At 37.4% G+C, this 13113-nt stretch overlaps 1 protein-coding gene across 4 annotated transcripts in view; it reads right to left on the reverse strand.

Moving 5' to 3' along the window:
- Positions 1 to 13113, reverse strand: part of CHD9 (chromodomain helicase DNA binding protein 9) — an 85441-nt gene that overhangs the window by 58248 nt on the left and 14080 nt on the right. For all 4 annotated transcript variants that reach the window (XM_027685216.1, XM_027685215.1, XM_027685213.1 and 1 more), the window contains one exon: positions 11449 to 13051. In XM_027685216.1, coding sequence (XP_027541017.1) covers positions 11449 to 12885 — 1437 coding nt within the window. In that variant the 5' untranslated portion in view covers positions 12886 to 13051. The remainder of the gene's footprint in view (positions 1 to 11448; positions 13052 to 13113) is intronic.

Consider the following 13113-nt stretch of genomic DNA (forward strand, 5'->3'; position numbering starts at 1 on the left):
TGTTTTTTCTGAATATTTAGTAGCGGGATAAAAACTGTGTGTATTTGCCCTGTAATTCTTCAAGGAAGCACTATGCAATGGAGCACATTAAATTGCCAGGAAATAAAAGAAATTGAGAGCTTCATCCTGCTTGCTCTGCCAAGTGACTGCATTGAACGTGGGTCAGTTAACAGTGGGTTGGTGTTCTGTACCCACTTCTCTTGGGTTCCAGTCTCTGATGGTGAACACAGCTATTGGCAAAGTGGCAGACAATGCCAATAAAACCCACAGCCTCAGCAAAACTCCTCAGTGCTCTTTTTCACGTGCAGAACCAGTAACACTCAGTACTTGTATTGATCTAAGCCTCATGCAGTGCATACCTCATGTTCTACCTGTGGTCCCCACTACAAGTATCACTATATATGACTTAACAGGAGAAAACTCTGGGCTCCTATATATAAAAAAAAATGTAATGTTCATATTCAAGACAACTAGTGGATGCACCATTGAATTATTAGGCTCAGACCAAATTCACAGGCATGCCATACCTCTACGGATTTTCTAAAGCCTTTAATACCTATCCTAATGGCCAAAATGTTTTAGCAAAAAAGTTCCACTACACCATTTCTTTCTTGCATTTTTGATCAATCTTAACCTCACAAATTTTGCAATTATTTGACTCCTTAAAAAACAGTTGACTAAACTCTGTAATCTATAAAAGGAAAGTCAGGTTTCAGTTCACTGTTTGAAACAAGTCCTGTGTGGGCATCTGGAAATAAATCTGCAAAATACTTCACCAAATACTTATGGACAAGAAAATTCAAACATATTCTGTTTTAAAAAGACTAGTCATTAAAGTTCAAAATCCCCAGATAAAGCTCTACAAATATAGTGATTCACTGAAATCGCACATCATTCAACACCTTCTTAGAAGATACAGGTAATAGTTTGCTTCTTCTGAACCCCCCTCTATTTTTACAATAGGAAAAATTTATTTAACATGTAAAGCCAGATAGCTTCTATTACTGTGGGGAGTGGAATGCTGCAAAGCAGCATGAGAACAGCTCTCCCCAATGTTTTTTTAATGACCTTTCATACTCCAGAAAAATATAACATTAGGTGAAGTTGCACTAATTTAAGGTGACAAAATCTTTCAAAATGCTGATTTAAGGGTAAAACAATGAAGAATTGATTGCAAAATTCTTCACAACAGAAAACAAACTCAAAATTAAACTGAATTTTTCCACATTGCTACCTGCGCACCCACGTTCTGTATGGCCACGAGTTTTGTGTGCTACCAAGACAGTAATTTTCTCATGGTTTTATTTTTTTTACCAACTAGAGAAGGAAGACCAGGAGACAAAACCCCACCCAAACTACCTTCAAAAAGAACAACACACAAGGAGCTTTTTATTCCCCTTAATTCAAACACCCAAGATCAGCTTCAGCATTCCTGTCCTGAGCACCCCAAGAAACCAGCAGAGCAAACATCTCTGAGAAAGGAAAAGCAACGGGACCTTAATGGTAGTTGGTTCTTGTCAAAACTTAATTTCAGTTATTGTGTTCCTTCTACACCTCTCATGGAAGTGGCCTTGTAGGAACATATTTTTATAATTGAAACAAAAATCTGTCACCTTTAGGAAGTTTACTGCTGTCACTATTTCCTTCCGCTGTCCCCCTCAAAGCCTCTCCAGTTGTTACCAGTCCCAGACGCAGAAGACATTACAGGTGTGAAGGGCTGTAAAGTGCAAACCCTCGATTCTTTGTACTCTTCTGCTACTTAGAGGAGTCACTGAACATACTGAAGGGATGAAAGAAGGGCAAGTGGGCAAGAACTGTGCAGAACCAGCAGGAACCTGCCCAGCTTTTGTCTCAACACCTCACTCCTGCAAGTACCTGCAGGAAGGAAATCTGGGCTAGATCAGAGAAACAACCACAGATTAAACAAAACACAGAGACAGATTCTCTTCCACAGTATGCTTTAACACCGAATTCTACTCAAATTTTGTAGTACATCAAGTGCAATGGTAAAATAAGACTCACTCCTAAGATAAGTGAATCAGCTTATCCAGAGTATGAAGGCTCTTGGAAAAACATGCTGCAACACATCGTCTTGTTCAGTCCCAGGAAATGATTCTATGATATTATAGGCAGCTTACTTTTTAAAATGTATTTTCAGTGCTTGTTCATAGCAGAACAGTGAAGTATTGTGAAAGATGACAGATGTGAAAAATAGGTATCATTTGATTAACAGGGAAATACTGATCATGAACGATCTTTAAAGCAAAACAGACTGCATATTCAGAAAGGCTGGCATGTAACATCTCTCTTTACAATAATTTTATTCACTAGAAGCAGTGAAGTTTAAAAAGTTTACTCAATCTTTGAACTGCGTAGTATTACTGGATACCTAACAGAGTATCCAAAATGTTAAGATAACAGAGTAACCAAAATGTTTTCAACGTAATTTCAATTAGATAAAAATCCCCAGCACTTAACGTACATTAAAATATATATACTGACAGGAATTGGGAAAAGCAATTATTTTTAACATGAACAGCTGGGGAGCCACTAATATCAGTACTGCCTGCACAGCATATTTCCATTTAAATCAAGAAGGGGGGGCATACTTCTTCCACTTCAATTCAAACCAACTTACGTATTTTTTGTTTCAGCTTCAATGAACTACTTTAACAGCTTTGGATGCTGGAACCTTCAGCACAAAAGACTCCTTTAGCATATATGCTAACCTAATGAAACCACTCCTGTTGAATCTAGTTTTCTCAGTTAAATATTCATGAACAAAATCCTCCCCCCCTAATTAAGGAGTAAAACAAGATGCCTAAAGAAAAGGAATTTATCAAAAAGGGGTGATGGTTTGAAAATAGAGGCCCTGAGTCAGAGAATTACTGGGGAACAGCAGATTTTGATTTCAGGCAAATGAAACCCAAAAAAGCAAAAAACCCAAACTGTTTTTTCCCCAAAAGTTTCCTAAAAAATTTCTAGAGAAAGAACATCGCATCCAAGAGCTTCATAGGGATAACCATAAAACAAAGAAAAAAACCCAAAACAAAACAAAAACACACAAAAAAACTCAAAAAACCCCCACCAGCAGGGAGCATGAACTTTTGGTAGGGATCAAACAGAAAAAGTTGCAAGACAGGTCTCTAGAAACATAAGCATAGTGGTAATTTATCTCAACTCAGTCTGGCTGCCAGCAAAAGTGGCAGGACTAGACCCACTGGAAAGGTCAAGACAAGAGACATTCTTATCATCTTTAGTGGAGTTGAAGTCAACAGAAAGTGTCATCGACACAGAGCAGAATGACAGCCTGGTCAGAGACCACAGTGTGCTGCCAAGGACATCCCCAAGCACAGTCACAAGCATGAGCCCCTTCGTTCCCCTGTCCCCAAGCAAGGTTGGGTCACCATTTGTGAAATCATATTAAGCCAAAAAGCACCCTGGGCTGGCACCACAAAACACATCTCTCGTGTAGTGGCAGGAGCTGCTCAGATTTTATAACATGACGTGATTGCACGTCAAAGAATCCTCCCAAGGATGATATAAATAGGAGCTACAATGCAGACACATCAAAATATATTTGCCTAATCTTTTTTAAAAATTGTTCTTACTGAACTCAAAGACATTAAGACACATGTCTGGTTTTGTCACTCAGATGTTCCTTAAATAATTTACCTGCCTTCCCTGTGACAGCTTGGGTTCTGTAACAGCTGGTTGCTGCTTTTAGGAGTTGCAAGGACCAAAGTTCCTGCTACAACAGAGTTTACACATCAAGCTGAGCCATATGTGGGCTTCATGGACAACTGCTACAAAGACTTAAAGATAAAAACCAAACCACATGCATCTTCTTATTTTTCTGAAGATACAAACAGGTACTGTAAGCCATAGCATGTTGCAAGTCACAAAAATCAAAATAGCTATGTTTTTCCTGTAAGTTTGCTTAAAATATTACTAAAGAACTCTGTATGTGTGCTACTCAGTAAAAACAATTGGTACAGTGAAAAACAAAAGGTACAGTGAAACAATTGCCTTTAAGATTACTTAAGACTGTTTCAGAAAGACAGTTTTGACTGACAGGTTTTTAAAATAAACTATAAGAAAATACACAAAATGCTCAGAACCAAAATATCCACAATGTTTTCTTTAACACTTAGGCTAACTTTTCTTTTCCTTCCAATGTATAAACTACAACTAAATTGTGAAGTCATGAATATCTTTTAAAAGAGGACTTCCTATCAATCTATGAAACTAATTCTGGTTTGCAATTCAATATGCTGCCAAATAGCTTATGTGCACATATATGATACACTGCAAACATTGAAAATTATTCTCAAATACAGACTAACTCCTGAAAAGACAGCATGTAAAAGATGGGAACAATTTCATGAGATATAAATTAAAATGCTTGCCTTCAAGTAAGATATCAAGGGAAGAAAAAACCCAAGTACAAACACAAGCCAAATAATCCACACAAAAGAAAACCTGCCACATTTCTGAAAGAAAAATCAATCTCTACTACAAATTACACAGCTTTCAAAAACGTAAGACTTGTCATCTTTTCTCGCCTAACATTGCTAGTTTCATTTATCAAACTTACTCAAATCAGCATTAGAATTCTCAGTCTCATCCTAGAAACCCACTAATTTATATTTATTAGCCTTTAGAGTTCCCAAATCCAATCCACTCAACACCTGACAATAGACACTCTCTTCAAAATCCATGTAACCAGCAACTTGAGCAAATTTTTTTAAAGCTGATAATGAACAGAGAAAATAACACCTCTCCAGATGCAGGAGGCTGTTAAGTAGGCAAAGTGCTGGAAATTATTTTGATCTATATATTTAAAATTAACATAATAGCTAAAAGAAACTATAAAACCTGAGTGCACAAAGCACACTGACATCTGGACAAAAGCCACATGAATTCCAAATGTAATTCAGATTCTCTGGCTTTGAAACCATACTACTGGTTAACACCTTTACGAGTTCTGCTTCTCTTTCGGTAATAACACTTCACTAACACTTCATAAAGTGTATGATTTTCTAAAAAATGTCTCAAGATAGAGTGCTGTTTTGTAAGTTTTAGAGACAAAGGTATGTTTGAAGCCACTCAAAAGTTTAGAGTTTAGATAATAGTGTCAGTCAAAACAGGTTAGTGGTTACTGGAGCCAAGGGATAGTCCTACATCGAGCCCACGTGCACTCTCTTCACATTTGAGGTTACAGTTCCATGCACAATTATTTTGCCTCTACTGCAGAAAATGATGCCTCCTACTCCTTTCTCACACAATCTCAGGATAGCTGAGGTTGGCAGGGACATCTGAAGATGATCCAGTTCAACTCCCCTGCTAAAGCAGGGTCACCTAGAACAGGTTGCACAGGATCATGCCCAGATGGTTCTTGAATAGAAGGAGACTCCACATCCTCCCTGGGCAGCTTGTTCCAGAACTCTGCCACCCTCACAGTAAAGAGGTTTTTCCTCATATTCAGATGGCAGTTCCCCCATTTCAGTTTGTGCCCATTGTCCCTTGTCCTGTCCCTGAGCATCACTGAAAAGTTCAACCCCCTGCTCTTGACACTGTCAGATACTTGTAGGCATTGATAGCTCCCCTCCACTGCTTCTATGCAATTTGATTCTGGGCAACTGAGATAACCAAACCAGGAACTTCTATTCCTGAAAAACACCCTTGACAAAAAAAGTGCAAAGTTTCTCTGCACATGAAGGAGTTTCCCAGTTCAGTTCATAGCACAAATGGTTGTATTAACACAAAGTGGAAGAATAGGAGCTTTTTTTCTTAAACGTTTTCTCCCATAACTAATTATAGTTTAGGCATATATTGAACTGCAGCTTTAACAGCCTATAGGATGGGTTGCTGTCTTTAAAAGACAATTTAACATGGATTTTGTTTTCTCTTTTCTCTGTAATTAGGTACCATTTCTTCCAGACACTAAGCTTGCACAATTATATCAGTACTCTTACATTACTGAATTGCTTTATAGTTTTTCAGTGTTAACAAGACATCTGTTTGCAAATAGTTATTTAGATTATTCAACCACATTTATCCTGCAATATCATTAAAAAATTAATGTAAATTGAACTTATTTTTGTCAACTAGTCTCACCTTGCTATCTGTAGGATTACTCCTGTAATGTGACCCAGCCAGAAGCTTCCTTCCTATGCCTGCCATCTGTTAACTTCTTTTTGCAAAAATGCTTCTCTTTTGGCACATTTTAAAGACAATTATAGCAGTGATTTAATGAGTGCGCAATTATCTCAGGAAAAATTATATTCATATATTATAACAATCATTAAAACAGCAAGTACTTAATTTGAAAGAGGAAACGCACAAAGAATTGGACAGCCTGATTATTTGACAAGTGACAGAGGTTGAGAGAGACTTAAGAAAAGCAATAGTGATAGCAAAACAGATTCAAAAAAGATGAAACAATTTAACTCGGAGATGGTAATTACAACCTCATAAAGCTTTTAAAACAGTAAAACAGATACTCTGGCACATTTTCCCTGTTCTTAAAAGCCCAGCAATTTTTGGGCATATTATCATAATTAATCATCTGTAAATGTGTTACAAACTTATCTCACAAACATGTACTTCCTTTCCCCAACATATGCAATTTGTAATTTATAAAAAGAAATAAAATGTATAAAAGGCTTAGATAAAACATATAAATTATATACAAAAGCAAATGCTTCATACACATTCAACTATAAATAAAGCTATCAAAACATTGCTCTCTTTAATGATTAATATATCACTGGCAAAACCTCGTAGATTAATAATGAAATCATATGATATACAGCTATAATTTAAAAACTTGGTTCATTCCAGGAGCTGCACTACTTGGGCTCAGAAATATTGCCCTACTCCTCTCATTAACTCTGTGCATTTGACGCAGCTTTGCCACTTCCACTCCCACCTGTTTGTGCAGCCCTTTCTCAAATCATAGAAAGAAAGCAAAAAAAGCTGCAAAATATTGTACAAAGACGGTCAGTGGAGGGATTACTTTCATTACTTCAGCATAGATGATAAACCTATTAGGTGCTGGAAGATAACTGAATTCTGGTGCCTCACTGTGGTAGAGAATTTGAGCTCCTACAAGGATGATGAAAAATATTTCTGAAGCACAGAAAACTAAATCCAGTGCATACAACTTGTAGAAATGCTTAAAAGGAAAGTTCAGACAAAGATTTACATTTGCTAATATGATGTCACCCATAAAAGTATCCCTAATTAAAGCAACAATATAAATAGAGTGGATATGCTTAATGGGACCTATACCAGCACTATACAAGAACAAGGTTTTAAGGCTCTTTTGGTCTGTGGGTTGTTTTTAGGGGTGTGTGGTTTTTTTACATCTCGAGATTACAAGTTATGATTTGTAATGCACCCAAATGCTTACTGGAACAGATGTCTAGATTTCAGATCATAGCACCATTAAGGCTGGAAAAGACATCCAAAATCATCAAGTCCAACCTTTGACTTGAAGCAAAGCAGGGCAAATTCTGAGATATGTGTTTTGTCATGCTGAGTCATTCACTGCTTCCCAAGCAACACACATATAGCAGCATAATTTTACAATCTTGTATTGTACCAGCACTTAGGAGCCATAACCTATAAACTTACTATGCAAAATACCCAGTCTTTTCTACAAAGAATAGTGTGATCAGTTCATTAGTTTAAATACTTCTCATTACAGGCTTCCTTAAAATTAAACTATAGAGAATGTAAGAAATACACTCTAACAAATACTATACCCTTGATTTTGATACATCTTCCATAACTGCATATATCAAGTAGTTGTCTGGTTTTGGCTCCCATAACTAGCCAAGAAAACACATCACTGCTTACTATGTGTTTCTCTCATAAAAACTTTACAGTGCCAAGATTTCGTATACAAGGAGAATAGCAACCAATGGCAGAATAAGGGGTTTACAAGTGGAATAATCCAAAGGATAAATGTCTATAATGAGTTTAAAGCTGATATAAAAAGAGAGGCATCTGATAACACAGAGTTGAAAGGCCTGTGACAATTTAAGGCATCTCAGCAGCACATAAGCCTGGTGAAAATTAATTGCCTCTCTGGTGGGACGCTCATGCATGAGTTTATGGCATTCTGATAGATACAGATGTCCTGGGGTACAACACCAACCAAGCAATTATCTACAATGTTCGGCTTTTCTCTGCCAAGCTTTCAACAAGGGCAAGACAAACTTCCAAAAACACATCATCTGTTGCTATAAAACAAGTGGTAGGACAGCTCAAGCTTGCAGGCATAAAACCACTTGCATGTTTTAAGTCAGTTTTTACAAAAACAATGTGAGATACTGGAACTCATGAATACACTGAATTGTCAAGTTAGGTGCCAAACTTTCAGTCAGAAAAAGGAAAAAAATTATTCATTTGATTTAAGAAGACTACTGCATTGTCCTATAGCACTTAGGATTATTAATGGAATATTATTTTTCAGTTCAACCTCAATTTGTCCGTTTTGATGTATGTAGCCAGAAGACATTAGAACACTTATTAAAAAATAACATACACAGTGAGATGGCTGTAAACTTCTCTTAGGACAGTTTATACTTCAGATTATCTTCCCAACTTCCTTTTTCTTCTAAATATGCAAAACAAAGTTGAAGCCTGTATTTTTGTCATCTTTTTTCAACTTTATGAAAAGCAAATAGATTATTTAGCAAACTCAAAACAGTTTTAAGTGGAGTTAATAAGATCACAAGACTTGTATTAGTCAACATTGAGGCTACATGAATCTTCAGTGCATTTCTCCACTTTACTTTCTGTTCTCTAACTGATGAAAAATGCATGATGTAAAATTAAGAGGCATAAGTTATTTACAATTCTAATCTAATTACAGCAAGCATAGAAAGTGTATTAGTAGCATAAGACAGTCTAGATTGTTTTTAATTCTGCAGCATTATTACACCTAACAGACTGTATTAATTTTTAAATTAATTTCCATTAAAAGAATAGCCATAAAAGTAAAAATGTGATGAGTATGCTTGCTTCCAAATACTGAAACAAGTATTTAATGTTCTTTTTTAATTTAAATAACCTCAGCCTAACTGCAGTTAAAGATCTTTGGTTGTCTAATATTGGGTCCCTTCCAACAGCTACAGTTCATTAACTATTTCAGGAAATAAAGTTGTCCTTTCTGAGAAAATCTCAACCATTATCAAGCTGAAACTATTGAAAAAAAAATTAAATTCACTAGTTTTCACATTGTTTACTCAATGTGTATAAAAGCCAGTATGAAACATGGTCTTGTTAGACAATTAACAGCTCACCTTATCTATTACATATGAAACTTGTCAAAATCCCTTCCCACCCAACACCTTGTCTAAAGCCAAACAGTTTCAGTAAGAACAAAATTCCTTCCTCATCCCTTACCCCACCTTTTTTCTCCCTGGTTCACCTGCAGACATTTGTAAAATGCTCAAACAGAACAAACTCATCTTGAACTTGAAATTCCATAAAGTGATCAAAGAACATAAGTGAGAATTAGAACTAAAGCATCTCTTAGAATTGCAGGCAGTCAGAAGACAGATCTGAAACACTTAACTTCAGTAATTGCCATACTTTTCCTTTACTACTCATACTACATACAAGGCTGATTTAAAGAGGCTTCTACATTGTTTGCATCTGTACATTCCTCTTGACAGTTTGACAGCTACTGGTTCACAACCAGTTTCTGAAAGAAACATTAAACATCCATCCCATTACACAAAATCAAGGTCAGAATGCAATTTATACAACTTATTGCATACCCCAAAATAATAAAAACCAAACCAAGCAGTTTTACAACTATCTGGTTTCTGTCAGTTTCATTTCAAAGTTCCAGGGGAAAAACATATAAGTTTTAAATACTGTAAAGTTGCTTTGTTTTCACACCACGATAAAAACCAAAATCAGCCTCCCAAAGCTTCAAATGCTCTCCACACATCTCAGAACTTTATTCTTTGTTACAAAACAAAGTTCTAAAACTAATGTCAATGAGATCAAAGTAAGTCTTACAAGGTTCTGACATTTCCAACACAAAAGTCACAGCACCAGAGAGTTCTATTAGACCTACTTTTTGCCGCTTGGTTCCTCAAAAATGATACTAATTCCTGGATTTCTTGCCACCCCCACTTTTCCTGGAATCCACTTCCTCTTCACCCTTCACCCCCAGTATGCTCATGGGAGACCAATAGCCTCAGTGCTGCTGTTCCCAGCCCTGCTGCTCCTCTTCCCGGCAGGACTGTGCACACACTCAAACAGGATCACATTTCCCTCGGAGCTACTACACCCTGTGTCTTGAGGTTACAAAGATAACTGACAGGAGTAGCTTGGCTGTGCCCTCTTTTTTATTTTTTTAGGTAGAGAAGGGGAAAGAAATGTTTATCAAAACCAACAGATTGCATCTACTGCATCACTCAGTTAATCCAGCTCACCTCGGCCACAGAGCTGCTCATACAAGTTCCATTAACATCACACCACAACTTAGACAAAATTTTCACCAGTAGGAATTGACAATTACACACTCCATAAGCATAAGCAGAAGCTGTATGGAAGCAATCCATCGAACCAAGACCAAAGATTAAGTGTGTTAAACCCTTATCTCTAAAACTGTAGATGTAAAATTGAGGTAAAAGAAAAATGTTACATTGTCTCCTTCCCAGGCCTGTGTCCTGCAAACTAAGTAGAAGCAAGAGTGAATAGTTCCTTTCCTTCCCAATAATTTTTTTCACAGTAAGAGACTATTCTCTCAGGTAGAGACAATATTGGTAGCAAGAATATAGAGAAGTAATACAGTTACTAAAACCTTTATAAATCTGTCTGCGTATACTCGCAGTAGATGCGCACGTTATACTCAAACAACTGCTGAGTTTTTTGGTTTAGCCAAAATTAGCAAAATCCAACATACAGCCTTTTACATGTTTTCTATTATTACTAATAACAAAAGGAGGAATAAAGTGTTCACACAGACACCAAGCAAAGGACCAAGCAACAACTTAACCACTGCAATTCTTGCAGGAAATCAGCCAAACAAACCTTACCAGAGCTCTTAAAAACATTTTTCTGTAAGTACTTTTCAAGACAATAAGCCATTATATTTACAGCAAAATCATTAACCAATTTTCTCTGCTGTACTTCAGAAATATATGCAGCAGAAGGAGTGGCATCGTTAATATATAAATATTTCAGGTCATCTAAGTCTTGTTTTCTGAAGTGGTAAGAAAACAACAGCAGAAAGCAAGGTCTGCATCAACTGGTTCTTTTCTCCTAAACTAGCCATCACCTAGACTTTTTCAGGGTCAAATAACAGCTCAGAGATTTGTTATCACGCTTTGACATAAACACCAGTCACTATTATTCATTTCACCAGATCAACCAAATCAAACAGCTCAAACCCCCACCCCCCAAATCCTTACATACCTGTCCTTGTAGGGTTACACGACTCCTGCCCTGCAGGTGCTGATTAGAAACTGAAGGATGCCAGGGATGGATCTGACTTTGAGATTGTGCCCGAACCAGATCGGATGACTGTGTTACTTGCTGTGGGGTTATGTGGTGTTCTAGGTCATGCTCTAAAACATGGCTTGTGCTATCCTGAACAAATGCAGAATCATCAAACTGTGGCAGAAGGTCTTCCTGAAGGAGGTCATCTGGGTCAAGTCCTGTGAATGGTTCATTATGAGTCTCGACTTGATGAAGTAAGTTGTCATCTAAAGATGTAAAACCGTTGCTTTCAATAGGATCAGTGAAATGGCTTATCTGAGAAGCAGAACCAGTGGAAGCTGAAAAATTAATATTCACAGGAGAGAGTTTTGAACTACTAAAGTTGCCCTGAGGATGCGCAGAATGCAACATTTGAAAAGTATTTGAATTCAAAGGTGTATTAGGATTCAACATGTGCTCAGTTGTTTCTTGCTTGGTCCCTGTTTGAGATGTAAAGGCATCGCTTCCAGTGAAGTCAGAGATAGAGTGCGTCTGCTGGCTGGTAGAAAGAGCTGTTGTAGGCTGAAGAAGGCTGGTAGGAGAAATGTGGTTATTGGAGTAAGAATAAGGAGATGAAAATTGTTGACTATTACTAACAGAACACGGAGTAATAGTTGGGGACTGTCCATCAAAATTTCCTTCCTGATTCCCACAAAAATGTAATGAAGCACTTGCAGTTTGAGAAAACGGTTGAACGGACAGAGGCTGCTGTGAAGTCGATGGATTAGAAACTGAAGGAGGGTGGTTAACACTGACTCTGAGAGAAGTAGATACGTTCACTTCCATGAAGTCTTTTGGCTGACTCAGAGCATCCTGCCCCGTGTTGTTTCTGCTTTGTTGCGACCGTAGCGAGGCACACTGATGCTGTGGTTCATTAGCCTGAAATAAGGCAAAGTCATGGTGTGCTACAAAGCTTTTGTTTTGCTGCATAGACTGAGAATGTCCTTGGTGAAAAGGGGACCCATTTTGATTGGAAACCGTTGTGGCAGTTTGATGACCCCACATAGGACTGCCATCGGCCACATCTGGAAACATCCCATTGGACTGGTTTTGCGGATGAACTGGTGAACAATTGAATTGAGAGTGTGGTGATAAGACATTGTCAGCTGAGCTATTAAAAGACTGATTTACTGAGTGAAGCTTCAGTGAATCATACTGATTCAGCTGATCAAACTCACTCATCTTTTGTTGATTTTGAGCATCTTGCACATGGTTCAATGAGTCTATGTGCAAAGGTTCAAATTCTGCACCCAAATTCAATTCATCAACAAGTGAAACAGGTCCAGGTTGAACAAAGGCATCATCTGACAAACCTTCTAAGGTCTCACTAAAAAGATTGGCATCATCAAAAAAATCCATCATAGGATCAGTCATCTTGAGAGGTCTGTTCTGCTTTTTCTCTCAACTCCAAATGGAGTCAGTTTTGTCTCTCTGCAGTGAACAGAAACAAATGACATCCAGCAGTCACCACCTTATCCAAGGCATGCCAATATCCATTAGTGCTTCTGATGAAACATTCGTCTTCAAGTGTTAAAGCATCCTAAGGGAAAGGAAGGGGGGGAAGAAAAAAAAAGAAAAATTAATGGCTTTTCTCATTGCTCC

Source organism: Neopelma chrysocephalum, unplaced genomic scaffold (genome assembly GCF_003984885.1).
Source record: "Neopelma chrysocephalum unplaced genomic scaffold, ASM398488v2 Primary Assembly neopelma1_68, whole genome shotgun sequence".
In the NCBI taxonomy this organism is placed as follows: Eukaryota; Metazoa; Chordata; class Aves; order Passeriformes; family Pipridae; genus Neopelma; species Neopelma chrysocephalum.